General features: G+C 39.4%; 1 protein-coding gene across 1 annotated transcript in view; it reads right to left on the bottom strand.

The window, feature by feature from the left end:
- The window catches only part of sema4gb (sema domain, immunoglobulin domain (Ig), transmembrane domain (TM) and short cytoplasmic domain, (semaphorin) 4Gb), a 74,959-nt gene that overhangs the window by 35,083 nt on the left and 23,864 nt on the right, over positions 1 to 16,012 (bottom strand). The window contains exon 3 of the mRNA XM_041815242.1: positions 14 to 162. Coding sequence (XP_041671176.1) covers positions 14 to 162 — 149 coding nt within the window. The remainder of the gene's footprint in view (positions 1 to 13; positions 163 to 16,012) is intronic.

Raw genomic sequence — 16,012 nt, 5'->3', positions numbered from 1 at the left:
ACTTGGCACTCACTGTGAGATTTCCAGGTGTGGAGATGTTGGAGGTGTTGAGAGCGTACAGAGCTCCTCGTCCTCCCACGTACAGCAGGCCGACGTCCTCCTCCAGGAGCAGAGTGCTGTAGTTCTGGGAAGAACCTCTGAAACGTGAGCTGCCCAGCAGACCTGCAGATAAAAAATAAACATTAATGACCGCTAAAATAACGATATTTTTGTTTTAGGCCCAAAAGTATGTAAACTGTGCTTTTTCTCGGTTAGTTGAAGATTTAACTGGAGGGTTTTTGAAGAGCTTTAAGGTGCTAATAAGGTATGTTGTATCATATTATATCGTATGGTTTGTATCATACTGTATCATATCTTGTATCATATTATCTCCTATAGTATAAGTTAAGAATCAAATCAAATCTCTTTGTATCAAACTTTGTCATCTGATATTGTCTTGAATTCAACCACATTATATTACCTTGTATCATATCGCACTGTATTGTAACGCCTTGTTTATATTTGTCTTGTACCAAATTTTGCTGTATTACACTGTGATGCATTGAATAACCTGGTATCGCCTAGTATCACATCATGTTGTGTTTGTCAGAATTTGAAAATCAATGTTTTAGCTTATAAATGCTGTTACTGAGTCTTATGGGCCCAGTCATGTAACATCATCTTATCATATCCCTGGTGCAAAAACATCTAATAAGCTAAAAACACACCAGCATTTACATCAAATTACAACAAAATATGATACCTGTGACTCTTGACTTGAAACAATGACTCAATTAACAAATTAATTAATCAATTAATTAAAAATGTTGGGGGTAGCATGCTCTTATAACAATGGCTCAGCTGCTGCAGAAAGTCTTCTTCCTCATCTGCTCTGCAATGAAAAGCTCTCTGAAAGCAATGTTGTAATGTTATTTTATGTGAGGTGATGTAACGGAAGTTATATTTATCAAATCACATCGCAATGTAACATATCAGAACATTGTGTCAATTGCTGTTCCTTTACATGATAGACGAGACTTGTGTGGCCTAAAAAACACAACATTTCTATACATTACAATGTTACATCTCCCTGTGATACTACACAGTACATTATGGTATATCACTAAACAGAAGCATCATGTTGTAACATAGTGTACCAACACTAACACTGGGTGGTGTAACAAATGTCTGATATATCACAATATAATGTGACGTGACATGCATGCATGTTTTGTATATCACAACAAAGTAGCGTGACATCAAATAACGTATTGTCATAAAACGTAACTTCACAAAATGTACATCACGTAATGCACACAACATATTGTCTACAACATAATACACACAATGTAATGTCACACAACATAAGGTCACATCAAAATGCACAACATAAAGCTGCACAACCTAATGTTGCATAGTGTATCATAGCAAAATGTAACGTCTGAAAGTGTAATATCACACAGATTAACACTGAAGGATGAAACGCATGATGCACGATGTAGTTTCTCACAGAAACCACAATTTCCTTTGGATTCATAGAAAACAGCTTGAAATTGAAGAGCTTTTACACAACTGTAGCAAATAAAGCTAAGCTGAAATTCAAGCAGGGAGGCAGTTTCTTATTCTTTTATGTCATAATTCAAACTTATTTCATATCACTCTCTCTCTCTTTCTCTTTTTCCCAGGTTCTCTTCCTGTGTGTCCAATCAGCCTTTTCAGGTCATTTACACTTTTATTTTAGTTTAAACCAACCAAATCTGGCCAAATGTTCATTAACCAAGCATCCCCCTGCTGTCAAACTTTGAGTCTATTCTTATGTGCAGCTGTTAGTTTTTCATCTCTGTGTTGATCTTTGCAACCCTCCTCCACTCCAGTCACTTCCAATCCATCTCATCGGTGTCTGGGTTGAGATCTTTCAGGCCCATCCTTCATCTCACCCTTCACCACCACCGTCAGTGTCTAGACTAGAATTGTCCCAGCCCCCTCTGGCCTCACTGAAGATGTCACTATAGGGTCTAATTCTCTAAGACATTTCTTATTTCTCAGTCATTTCTATGCTTGTAGAAAAATATTCATTTACTTGAAGTGCTCTCTCTTCATTGAAATGTCTCTAGCTGAAATTAAGATCAAGAACTTTTCGGTGTTCTACTATGAATCCTCTTCAACAGTCATGACATTTTTGAAGGCTGAAATCCTCATTACATTAATCGCACACTCATTAGCAAATTATGCATGATTATGAATACTGATCTCAGGAACAATAATTATTTTCTCTTTGGCGCTGGTTTAGCTCAGTTGGTAGAGCAGGTGCCCATATGCAGAGGCTACAGTCCTCAACGCACTGGTGGTAGGATTGATTCCTGATCTCTGTACATGTTTGGTGCATGGTTTTCCTCCACTCTCTCTCCCCATATTATGTGTCTCTTAAACTGTTCTATCAAAAAAAGGCAACAAGCCCCAGAAAATATTTTTTTTTAAATAATCCTTTTCTTTTTATTGAGCCTTATCATAAGAAAACAAACTTTACTGTTACTAGAAAATGAAATAATTAGACTGATATCTGGACACCAAAAAAAAAAAAAAAATGACCAGAGACGCTTTCAGCTTTTATACCCTAACTTGATAGAAGAAAAATAATAGTTTGAATAAAGAAGAAATACTGTATTTTATCACCCTCTAATTTCAAACTCTTTGTTACTGATCAGGCTACACAATAAACATCAGGAATATATGCACATGCACAAACAAGATACCAAAGAAGAATGAAGTGAGGGGCTGCTGCATACGAAAGCTAGCTCAACATTGTATGACATAACATTACAAAACGCAACACAAAATGATATAACACATCTCACTGTAATGCAACGCAACAATAACAACACGACACAATACAATTTAATACGACGTAACATAGCAGAGCATATCATATAATGTAACATTACATAACGTAACATAACATAACATTACAAAACGTAACATTACATAACGTAACGGTACATTACGTTACATGACGTAACATTACGTACCGTAACATTGGGTAACGTAACATTACTTAACGTAATGTTACGTAACCCAACATTACATAACCCAACATTACGTAATGTAACACTACATAATGTAACATTATGTAATGTAACATTACATTTCCAAACACTACATAACCTAACATTACATGACCTCACATTACATAACCAAACAATATTACATAATGTAACCTAACTCAACATAATGCAACATAAATAACATAACATAACATAACATAGGGTAACATAACATAACGTAAGATTTCACAAAGTAATGTTATATAACATACCAAAACATAACATACCATAATGTTACATAACGTAACATTAGGTAATGTAACATTACATGACTAACATAACATAATGTGATGTAACGTGATAGAGGGTGATGCAACCTAACATAATGTAACATAAGTTTATTCTTCACAATGTAAAATAACATAACGCAACATAAAGTAACACAATTTGTTTTGTTCAACAAAAAAAAACAAAAAAACCCTTTTTAAACTAAGGCATTAAAATAATGGCATTATTTGGACTAATATCAAACTAGTATGACACATATCCAAATCAATCATCCAAATATGTTTAAAAAACACATTTAAAAAAAACAAAACTTGACCAATACGTGTTGTTCAAACAACATATATTACATAAGATATTAAAACTACATCATGAAATACTTAGTTTAATTTAAAAACAACAGGACATTAAATGGTAACTATCATAACTGAATAGGAAGGATCATGGGGTTAAAAACAGGTCATACAATTAAACCAATGCAGGGCCATGCAGTAACAGCTCCAAGCAGATCTGGAAGCACATTGTCGGAACAGAATTGAATAAAAGCTTCAATCTTGACTTCACACTCACATGAAAGTCCACAAACCCCAAAATGCTTGGCGTGACTACATGAGGGTGAAACTCAACAACACGCCAGGGAGATGGGGGGTCGCTAGAGTGTTTGCAGAGAATGTGGGGACGGGGGGCACAGGGGAGGCAAAATTGAGGGCATTCAGCAGGAGTCATGGCCCAGTAATGCCAAATCACATCAGCAGTGCTGCCACGGCATCATCACTGCTGCTGCACGCCTGTGTTTAAGTGAGTGTAAGTGTGGGTGTATGTGTGTGAATGAGAGGGATGGGGGGGGTCATACTGTAAGTGGGCCAAATTAGGGTTAGCTCTGCCGCTGAATAGTATGGAATCAGAGGATTACTTTAGATTGTTGATTTATGTTCATGGTGCAGAAAATATGATTAGTTATTCGCTTGAAAATATAAAACTAAAGAAACTATTATAACACTAACAGTTGGATGTAGCAGCTCAGAAATGGGGGCAGGTTGCTCTGCTGCTGTGAGACAATAAAAATGAGGGCAGTGTTTTTTTCCTGGGGTCTGTAACATCAGTGAAGTACGTATGCAGAGCTTTATTTGCCCTTAAAGTTAGATGTACGATGATATTAACATCTGATTATACAAAAATACACTACGCTAAAGAAAATGAGTCATCAGAGACCAGATGGGTATATAAATCACCACACAACTCCGCTTTATTTCTCGTATTTTATTTCCGTTGTGAGCTGAGGGCAGCACGTGCCAGCTCACTGTAATAAGACATCCTATATTTGTCCCACACCGATCGATGCACTGTGGTGTAAGGGGCCTTCATGCTTGTCCTTGTTAATCTGTCCTCCTGTTCACTGTACTTCTGACAGAGTGGGAAGGCTTGAGAGCAGCAGGGAGGAATAGAGGATCACAGTGCTTTGAGAAAACTTGTCAGTACAAGCTAATTTATGACGTTTTTTCACAGGCTTGTTTGTAAAAGTCTGTTGAACTCATCTTCATTAGTTCAGGGTGAGCAGAAATTCACAGCAGATGAAGAGGGTGATTTAGGCTGGTCTTTGGACACAGCATCAGTCACATTAGTGAATGCATGTGACAAATATGAATGAGGCTTTAATAAATAAGATCACAGTGTTGCAACAGCACATCAAAACAGTGGCTTTTCACACACTGAGTCACATTTTCCATGACTTGCAGAGTGATCACTCAACAATAATGGAGTTTCCCTTTATATCAGTTACTCTGCAAAAAAGTACAGGTTATAAAATAGCATCTTCTAGCATCAAGAGATTCTTATGACTTTATCATTTAAAAGATGGTGTAAATGTCCTTAAGGCCTGACTTAGCATCTCACTTAACCTAACAAATAGACTTTTTTACTAAGACGGATGTAGAAACAGCTGCCTGATAGTGAAGCCAAAATATTTCAAGCTCCCTCTGCTAACTGGTGGTATCAGAAACCCTACCTCCTCCATGTTAACAGATGGGACATGGGTCAAACTATAAAGTTTAAATACTGATCAATCAATAAATCTAAGAGCCATTGTAATCTTATGATAAAAATAGCTCAGCTGACAAATGCCAATGGAGAGAAATATAACAATTACAAAATAAGTAAATATTGAATAGTTCCTTATTATATACTGTGTTATGAAGAAGATATATCGTCAAAAATCCTTTAATATAAACTCAAAGTAATTTTACTACTACTTACTTCCTATAAAGACTCTATAAAGTAGTAAAAAAAATCATAATTATCATAAATTTCTTACAACATTAACAAAGGTTTATGGCATGTTGGCATTTTATACTGCAGCATACAGTTTTGTTAGAGCTAGTGTAAAATGTGAGAATTTTGTCCATGTATTTAGGCACTTAAATGTTTGCTAATATGTTCTTATTTTTGTTTATTGTGCAGCATTTTGGCAAAGAGTCAGAATATTTGATAGTCTCTTGGTAGCAAAGAGGAAGTGAGCTGTAACATCCAGTCCTGCCCATCCAAAGACATTTGGCATGATTGAGAAATCCAGTATGTTTCAGGGTTTATGGTCACAGTTTTAGTCAAAAATGGCCAGTTTTCTGGAAAAACCCATCTTAAAGTTTGTCAGAAAATGCAGTAAAACCAGTCTCTGAATCTTCCAAAAATGCAACGGGACGCTCCGGCTTTACAAAACAAAGATAAGGAGTGAAACCCACGCTCCTCAGAGCTTTGACTCACCTCTACTATCTCCACCACAGCATAACTAATGTTTTAACTCACAAAGGCTGTGATGATAATGAGGGTGACAGCGTGTCTTCCGGCATGGGTTGAACTTGCGTAATGACAACATGATGAAAACTGTTTTAGAGTTTTCCTTAAACATCACATGGGAGGCGTTTTCCTCCCCCACATGTCGACATGCTTGTCTGACTGTCACATGGACATGCTGGGTGATGACAGTGGCTCTGGGAACGTCCGTTGACTCTTCTGAAGGTCCGGGCAGAGACTGAGTCAGACTGCAGCTTCTCTGTCCACCCACCTTACCTCCTGCTAGTGTTTTCTTTCTGGATCTATCACTGACAGCCAAACCACCAGTCAATAAATACTCCATGCCGTTATCATGTTTGTCCTGTCATGCCTGTCTGCCTGATTATATGAGTGACAGTAGGGAAAAATGACAGTGCAAACAAATGTACAACAGCTCCTGATTGGGGGGAACAACTTGTTGAAGTTACAAAACATCCCATCTGCACATATCCAAGAGCAGAAACTTTTAAGGAATGTAAAATTTTAGAGAAATCCATCTTTAGAAAGTCATTATAAGTGATTACTTTAATAAAACACTCCTTTTCAGCACTTGTGAACCAATATTTTCCCTTTGTATGAATTATACTATCAATTTATTGTCTATCCAAGTCTATCCTGATTGTTGCTGCCAAGGACACAAGAAATAGGGGTGCTGATGGTGCTGCAAAACCCCCCAAATTAAGGCAGAATTCAGTCCAGCAGCCCTTAAAAACACAAATGTTTACCTCATTGCAGGGGAATATACATAGATGTGGTGCACCAGCATGTGTTTTTGTCCATTTAAATTACTCTTTATCTCCTTCACATGAGCAGTTTTTTGAGCAGTTTTATCATTATGCAAAGGTAGGCATTTGCCTGACGCCTTGTGCTCGAAGGGGCCTCAATGTGTAGTCATTACAGGTGTGCATCAATTAAGATACGCATTCAAATTACTTTCAATGATGAAGATGTGTATTATGAATGTAAATCCAGGGCCAAGAGTGAATAAAATAGCTTCAAAATAGTTTTGGATTGCCCAATAAGTCCCTGAGGATGACCCCTGGCCCCAACATCAAGGCCTAAGCCCTAAAGCATCTTCATATCTAGCAAATCACAGCTAAGCAGAGCCACAGACATAATGACACAATAAGTTGGTGGATGTTGTGTGCTAAAATGGCGCGCAATAAGTCACAATCAAACATTTGTGACAGAAGAATGGTTACTGCCCCCATCGTGAGCATATATTTTCAGTTTCTGTGGGTAGCACCTGTCCAACAGACGTGGTAACACTAAGATCAGATTGTGATCTTTTAAAGCTGATGAGCAAGTATTGCTGGGTATTCAGGTGTTTTTATTTAATGTAGTTCTTCGGCTTTGTTCATTGAAAAAAAGCTTCAAACTGTTTTGTTCACTTACAATGACTGCTTTAGCTAAATGGACAAGGATCTCAAATCGGTGCCAAGGGCCTCTAAATCACTGAAACCACCCCTGCTTGTTTAAAAGTTTCTTGACTGTGATTCAACTCACAGCAGGTTGGCGCTTTTCATCTTTGCATACTCATTAAGGTGCTGCTGAGAGGTTTTTAACATCAAAGCAATCAAAGATGTTGATCATCCTGTCAGACAGAGCAGCATGAAAAAATGCCACCCAAGATTTTTTGGGTTTTACTTTATTTCTGTTGTTCAGAACTTCTTATGGATCCACACCCATTAAAAATTTTGCAGAGAGACGAATGCACATGAGCTCAGAAGCTCAATTATTTTAAGTTAAGACGTTTTTTTTCACCCTCTAAGCCCTATGTTATTTTGTTTTTAACCATTTTGTCTTGCCTGGACTTGTCTTAAAAAGCTTATAAGACATGAACCCTGTGGTGAAAAGTAGCCTAAAGCTCTAAACAACTTTTTGCAGGACGTTGGTTTTAAGAATATGTGTGCTGCAGTTCCTGTCGGCAGTGACACAGAGGGATACGCCACAAGCTCTCTGTCTTTCTCTCTCTCCATTATGAGATATTCAGGCTGTTTGTCCACGATATACATGTGCAGTTTGACAAAATATAATGTGATGATGGGACAGCTTGCCTTTGGATGTTACAACACAGTTACAATGCATCGTGGGTTACAGAAGAGACAACATGGCGGATGGCATTAGCTGCTAGCGACAGAAACGATTAAAAAAATGATTAAAAAAAGGGAAAAAGACATTCAATATTGTAGTTACTGGCATGGATTTAGTCTTTAAATACCCCAAAAGACACCCAAGTTCCAGGCTTCCAGTTGCTAGCATGACTGGAACAGCAAAACAGAGGGCTTTCAAAGATAAAAAGTAAGTGGCTACGATTTATGGTTCAAAAGTTGTTCAATTTTTTTGCAACCTGTGTCTTCTCCTGCTGTATACGATAAACCTGGTCTAAAAGGGTTATTAAAAACCACTCAATATGGGATAATCACCATTAAAACAGAATAGGGGAGAAAAGTGGCTAAATTTGCCACTGCTAGACTGGTCTGCAGCGCCGTGAGCAAACAATTCTATATTGCAGCTGGGGATGAACTAAAGAGCACAAAGATGACATTTCTCATGGAGGTAAAGAGGTGAGAAAGAACTTTAATTGATCGTTTGTTCTAGCAGGGTTTACTCATAGGGTGTGTGAACAACTCTGGAGACTGCGGTCTCTGTTAACAGACTGATGCCCTTCAAACAGCTCCAAAGCACATTCATTGCTCATTGCTGTCTGCACGTCTGTCTGCACGTTTCTTCAACTAGAACTTCAAGTTAAGGATATTACATTGATTCTCATCCTCTCTCACTGTTTCTTCCAGAGATGATGCCATGCTCTCAGATCCACTCATTCATGATTTGCTTTTCAGTCTGATACTAGTGAGCAAAACTTTCCAAGAACTACAACTGCTGCTTCCTCTGGCTCTGGCTCTTACACAAACAAACAAAAACTTACATAACTCTAAATAAAAGTCAGAGAAGAAGACGACTGTGTGACTGTCACATTTCATTTCTTATAAGCAGTCAGCCTCAGATTTGAGTAAGCAACAAGCATTTCCTCCGACACAGCCAAAAGGTCGGGACATGCCAGCAGGGGGCCGGGATTCATCTGAAGGGTGGGGGGAGTCACACAGCACGGAGCCGTCTCTGCTCCACACAGGTATAGCCACATGAAAGTCATAAAAGTACACACTATACTGAATCTATAGGTCCTGCACTGATTGAAAACAAAATGAAGAGAAATGAATTTATGCACTCAAATGTCTGTCATCCATATAGGAAGAGCTGCATGTTCTCTGAGATCACATTTATAAAGCGAGGCCATGCAAACACAACGACAGCCTAAGGCCACATAAAGAGCCCACTACTCATGAGTCATTCAAGAGTGAGCAAAAGCCTCGGTTTCTATCTAATAAAAATAGTGTCTGCATGATATAACACGCTGATGAGAGGGACCACAGTGACGTGCAAAATGTCCCCGGCCCCCCGTGGCAGTAGAGTGGTGACCTTGGACAGAAACGTGGCATGTTTGCACTGTTTGTACCAGGGAACGCGGACTTGTTTACACCTTTTGAAACACCTGATGCTCTTTGTTCGAAATTGTTGGATGTATGAAAGAGGAAAACGATTACTTTGCTCTGAAAAAGAATGTAATCACAGCTGCCCTTTAAAGACAATCCATCTGCTATTTGTAAAGAAATAAGAGGGAAATAGGTCTTTTCTTTACTTGAATACCTGAATGGCTGTGTGTGGATGTGTGTCTGCACCAGCTTGCACTGTCACCAGACATGTGTGTTTGCTGTCTCTCCCTACTGTCACAGTTCTGTCTTTCTTTGTAAGTCTCACTTCAATAAATCACCCTACATTTGACTTGATTCACTGTATAACTTGGCAGGGGAAACCAGGCTGGAAGTGTAATTGCACTGCTTTTGTATTCTACAGATATGAAAATGGAAAGCTCCAGCCATAGTTGACATTTAGAGAATAACTTAACTAGACCAGGATATTTCAGCTAGTGGCCCTCTTTGGAGCATCCAGAAACATACTGCAAACATATTCTACTGATGTGGGCATATATATCTGCTAAAACAGGGTAAATATGGTTCCCTTGATCATTTTCCTGTCTGTTTTGACTGAGAGACATGCGTGGATGGTGAAAAAAACAGGCAAGCCTTCTATTCAAGATGCTTGCATCAGGTTTGTGAGACACTGCGCTCTAGCAGGCAATCTAAAAGCTCTGACTTGTTAACAAATAAAGCCATGATGTCACCAAGAAGGTGCCTCCCTCAGCCTGAAACAACTGTCTACTTGAAGCAGCTGTCTTAAAATCGCCCCAAACTTTGTTTTAATAACTCTTGTTCAAAAAAATTTAAATCTCTGTTGAAATCCTTGTTAAAACCAGGAGGTTAAAGCCTTTTGGCTTACTTATGTTAGCTGTAAGGATATCAAGGAGAGGAGGGTTTTCAGTTTGGGGACCTCAGAATTCCATCCCTGCTTTTTGCAGATGATGTGGTACTATTGGCTTCCTCGGCTGGGGACCGCCAGCAGGCATTGGGACAGTTTGAAGCTGAGTGTGAAGTGGTCGGGATGAGACTGAAGGCGTTCAAGTATCTTGGGGTCTTGTTCATGAGTGAGGGTGAAAGGGAGTGTGAGATTGACCGGTGGATTGGTGCAGCATCAGCAGTTTTGCAGGCATTGAGCCGGACCATTGTGGTGAAGAGAGAGCTGAGCAGAGAGGCAAAGCTCTCAATTTACCGGTTGATCTACCTCCCAACCCTCACTTTGGTCATGATCTCTGGGTAATGACCAAAAGAATGGGACTGCGGATACAAGCGGCCAAAATGAATTTCCTATGGAGAGTGTCTGGGCTCAGCCTTAAAGATAGGGTAAGGAGTTCAGACATAAGAGTAGACCTGCTGCTACTTCGCATAGAAAGGAGCCAGTTGAGGTGGTTCAGGCATTGGATCAGGATACCTCCTGGTCGCCTTCCTGTGGAGGTATTCTGGGCATGCCCAGATGAGAGGAGACCTTAGGGAAGATCCAGAATGCGCTGGAGGGATTACATATCCTGTCTGGTCGGGAAACGCCTCCGGATCCCCCAGCCGGAGTTGGAAAGTGTTGCTGGGGGAGGGGACAGATTGGTGGACTTGCTTAGCCTGTTACCCCCACAACCCGGTCCTAGGTAAACAGATGAAGATGAATGGATGGATGGATATTAGCTGTTGGCATGATAACTGAAAAAAAGGCCAACTTTGATGATTTTAAGGTAAGTCAAATTACTATCAAGCAAAGGAAGTTACGTAATATGTTCAAATGTCACTTCAATAAGTTCTTTGCAGATGACGTCACGTTGCAGTGGGGAACCCCGGATGGGGGGCAAGAGGGGATTTCAGCATTGAGGGTTGAGTTGAGTTGTTTATGACTATGCCAAGCATTCAAAGTGCAAAAATAAAAACATTCTTAAACTGCTGTTGTGTCTCCAAAGTAGCGACACATTCAGGCAAAACAAGGTTAAAAAGCTAACAAAGAAATGTCAGCAGGTACAGATTGAAAAAGCCTCCGTCTAATGCCCGGATGGGTGGTGTCACGTTCCGTTAGTGTATAGTCCATTTCCACAAAGTGGTCTGGCTTGGTTCAGTACAGTTTTGCCATGTTTAGCACAATAAACTCCAATCTTGCCTGTTCCCTTAGCTGATGTCTGCATTCTAGCTCATTGTGAGAGGAAATCTGTCTCTTTTGAGAGACCCAGATCATTTGGATCATAAATAAGAACAAAAAAATCGAGGAAAGAAAACTGGCACTCAAACAGAACCCAGGTACCACTAGGCACATACTCGAGTGCTGCACCAGTTGCATTTTAAAGCTAAGTTAATGAGATCCAATGTATATTTTATTAGACTATTTGCACTGATTAGCCTGTTGAATAGGATTGATAGTTTTTCAAACTATTAATATCTGTGTTAATAATTCACATAAATGAGCATATAATCACTTGATCATCACATAAGTTAATTGTTGCTTTGCTCCTTATAAGGGTTTTGTACTAATCTGTTTGAAAAAAATCAGTAAAAGCATGTTGAATAAAGATGACTTTATTGCTCCTTTAATTAGGTTACACTGCCGCCTACAGGTGGTCCCAGTGCACTGCAAAGTTAAGTAGACCGACCTGCTGCTAAACCAGCTGATATGTCAAAACACAAAACATGATCAACATTGCATCTGTGATCATTGATTGGCTGCAAGAAGTCTGACCTGTGCATGACCTTATTACAACTAAAGACTAACCATCAGTTTCAGTTTCTTTACAAACTTAATAAAAATGCAAATTTAATCAAACATGATTATTCATTAAAAAACTCATTTGTGAGATGGAACTCCCCAGAAGCTATGTGGAATTCATTTTAATTTGCTTTTCCATTCCAACTTTATGTATAAAACCTAAACTAAATATAACAGAGTTTGAATAGTTTGCACATTTTTATCAGCATTTGCATGGACATGAATTTGTTTATCAACTGAGATAACAGCACCATGTTGACATTGACCTGCTCCTCCCTGAAGCCACTATTTTGAATCCAAATACAGACAAAGACACACTGTACCTTGTGCTCTGCTGCATAATCAATGATGAAAGTCAACAGAGCGCTGAGGTGTGCCAGAAGCCTCTCAGCATGCTCGCTGGTCTATTTACTGTTGTCATCACTCAAGCACGTGCATTGCTCTGTCTTTGTGTGTCAATGTAGACATTCTTGGGAAAAGTTCAGAGTGCATCCCTCCATGAAGACATGAGGTCAAAACATCTGCCTCTCAGAAACATCTGTCAAGTTTTCCTCTGGGTATAAACACACTTCACATGTATTTCAACCTTCATCTGTCTCCTGAAAACCATGAAGACATCTCTATCAGTGACTCAGACGATCTGTGAGTGAGGACTGTATGTTTGCCAGAGCGACTCGGTCTCAACACTGAGCCGTCACAGGTGGCGTGTCCAGAATGTGTACACACGCGCTCAGACATATTTGAAACCCTCCATGTGGGGCATAAATCCACTGTATGTTTGTGTGTGGCTACCACATTTGTCAGCGTGTGTGACTTCCTGTGTGACTCACTGATCACTGGAGACGATGTGACGCACACACATGAACACCAGCACGTGCTTCTGAAAAGATTTGGGAACAAATGCTGCGAGGAAAGACTGACTTAACTTCTTCGGACAGCGTCAGAACTGTCAGTTGTTGTCAACTCTGTGTGCATTATATAAGCATCTCTTCACTTCTTTACCAGCCTCTTGAGTCAATGATCATTACTGTGTGTTATGTAAGCAACCATACAAAACTTGGTCCTTAGTTCTAATAAAACAGGACACAACAAAGGTAGAACAAGAGGTGTTTGTTCCTAGTGATTATTTTATTCTTTGAGTTCCCGTAGATAAAGTCATAACTTTCAAAGAAACACAACAGAGATAAAACACACTATGGAGACAGAAGTATTCAACCACCTAACCATTACAGCAGAAGGCACTGTATCCACTCTTCTTGGAAGGCTTTCCACAAGATTATGGAGTGTTTCTGTGGGAATTTGAACCCCTGCATTTATGACATCAGAAATTGATGTTGAACAAGAAGGCCTGGGTCGCAACTTCCATTCTAGTTCCTCCCAAAGGTACTCAGTGGGGTTGAGATCAAGGCTAGATGTGGGCCAGTCCAGTTCTGCTACACCAAACATAAAACCATGTCTTTATAGTCCTTGCTTTGTGCACCTTGTGCACAGTCATGTTGGAATAAAAAAGGGCCTTCCCCAAACTGTTGCCACAAAGTTGGAAGCATTGCATTTTCCAACATGTCTTGATATGCTGAAGCATTAAGATTGGCCTAGACTGGAGATAAGGAGTCTAGCTCAATCCCTGAAAAACAGCCCCATACCATTATCCCTTCTCCACCAAACTTCACAGTTGGAACAGTGCAGTCAGGCAAGTAATGTTCTCCCAGCATCCACCAAACTCAGACTCACCCATCTGACTGCCAAACAGATAAACGTGATTCGTCACTCCATAGAACACGTTTCCACTGCTCCACAGTCCAGTGTTGGTGTTCTTTACACCACTCCATCCAACATTTGGCACTGGACTTGGTGATGTGAGGCTTGCATGCAGCTGCTTGGCCATGGGAACCCATTCCTTGAAGCTCCTGCTGCACAGTTTTTGTGCTTACATTAATGCCAGTAGAAGTTCAGGATTCTTCAGCAATTAAATCAGCAGAGCCTTAGCAACTTTTATGCACCATGCACCTAAGCAGTTGTTGAACCTGCTCTGTGATTTTATGTGCCTTTCTGCTACATGACTGAGTTGCTGTTCCTATATGCTTCCGCTTTCTAGTAATATCACTTACAATTGACAGTGGAAGATATAGCAGGGATGAAATTTTACAAGTTGCCTTCTTTTCTTTTTGCCTTGTGACACTACCACGCTTGAAGTCACTGAGCATGCAGGTAGGGAGGCATACAAAGTGATGAAGAACATGTTATATTCTGATTCAGCGGCTATGCTGTAAATAACTTCTAAACAACATATCATAGACTCCACAACAAGACGTTTGTGTTAAAGTGGCGCTGAAGGCCTGTTCAATTCAGCAGTCATCATATAGAAGTAATAATAAGTCCCTTTATCATTTCATTTAAATGTCAGTGTTAGGGTCTGTTACAGACAGAGAGCAGAAGAGAGTATGACGATGAATCCTGGTCACTAAATCCCAACCAGCTGACTTATTTTTTCACTTCACCTGGTTAAATATATGTTGCATGCTGTTTGATATATGCTCATAAATCACACATTATGGGCTGTCACAAGTAGTCCTGTTAATCGTTATGATTATGAATTAATACAACAATCTGAGGATAATTTGTAGGCTGTATGATGCTAAATAGTTATTGAGCCGGGATCACAGATATTATATGATTAGAGGTAGATGCATGCTGATCATCTCTGAGTCAGCTTTAGTCCAACATAATGAGGCTTAAAATAACTCATATAGTTTCATAAAGGTTATGTTGATATCTAAGATAATTTAGATCAAAAGAAGGGGTGCAATGATAAACTTGTCACAGACTGTGAGCTGAGGTGAGTTCTCTCTCTCTTACAATAATTTTCATTTTTCTTTTTTTTTTTTTCCTGAACAACCAATCGATTGGCCGGAGTGTGGGTGTAATTGTGGCCGATCAAGTTTTTCTGTGGTTGACTACACAGGCAGTGGTCTGCAGCAACAGCAGGGACCTTGATATGATACCAATTCTATTAACAGTAGAAGAGTAGGGATGGAAATAACTACAGACACACTAATGCACCCTGATATGAGCCTGGAGGGATTGTGGGATAAAAAGAGCAATAAGTGAACTCCAGACATTACCGGATAATGCCTAATTGGTGTAAAATGATGAGCTAAAACAAGATGTTGATCATGATTCATTTAGTACTGTTGGCCCTGTTCTTGTTTAAGCACATTTGTTCTTTTGTTTTCATGCTTAAACTACACTAACATGCTCAGATTTGTGTGCTCTGACTTCATTTCAATGCAAATAACATTGTGGAAATTTTTCTTGCAGAAGAGGATTTTTTTTGCTCATTTACCTAAGAACAATGACAGACTTATTCAACCTCCGTTCCTTGGCCCAACTGTTGCTTATTTGTACTTTTGTGCACAAGTAGGAAAAAACAGTATTATTGATTTACTAGATGCACAATTTAACAAACTGAAGAAGCCTAAATAACCTCTGTTGGGTTGAAATCGCTGCAACAGCATAAAAAAGGCACATCTTACCACTTCCTTCTTTTGGTATGACTCCATGAAGATAGTTCTCTCTTATCCAGGCTAGTTCTGAGTTGCACTTGAAGGTTTGTGCCTCCACCCAAATAT

This window comes from Cheilinus undulatus, linkage group 20 (assembly GCF_018320785.1).
Source record: "Cheilinus undulatus linkage group 20, ASM1832078v1, whole genome shotgun sequence".
Lineage (NCBI taxonomy): Eukaryota > Metazoa > Chordata > Actinopteri > Labriformes > Labridae > Cheilinus > Cheilinus undulatus.
Note: the sequence above shows the minus strand (reverse complement) of the source record. Positions and strands in the feature narration are given on the sequence as shown.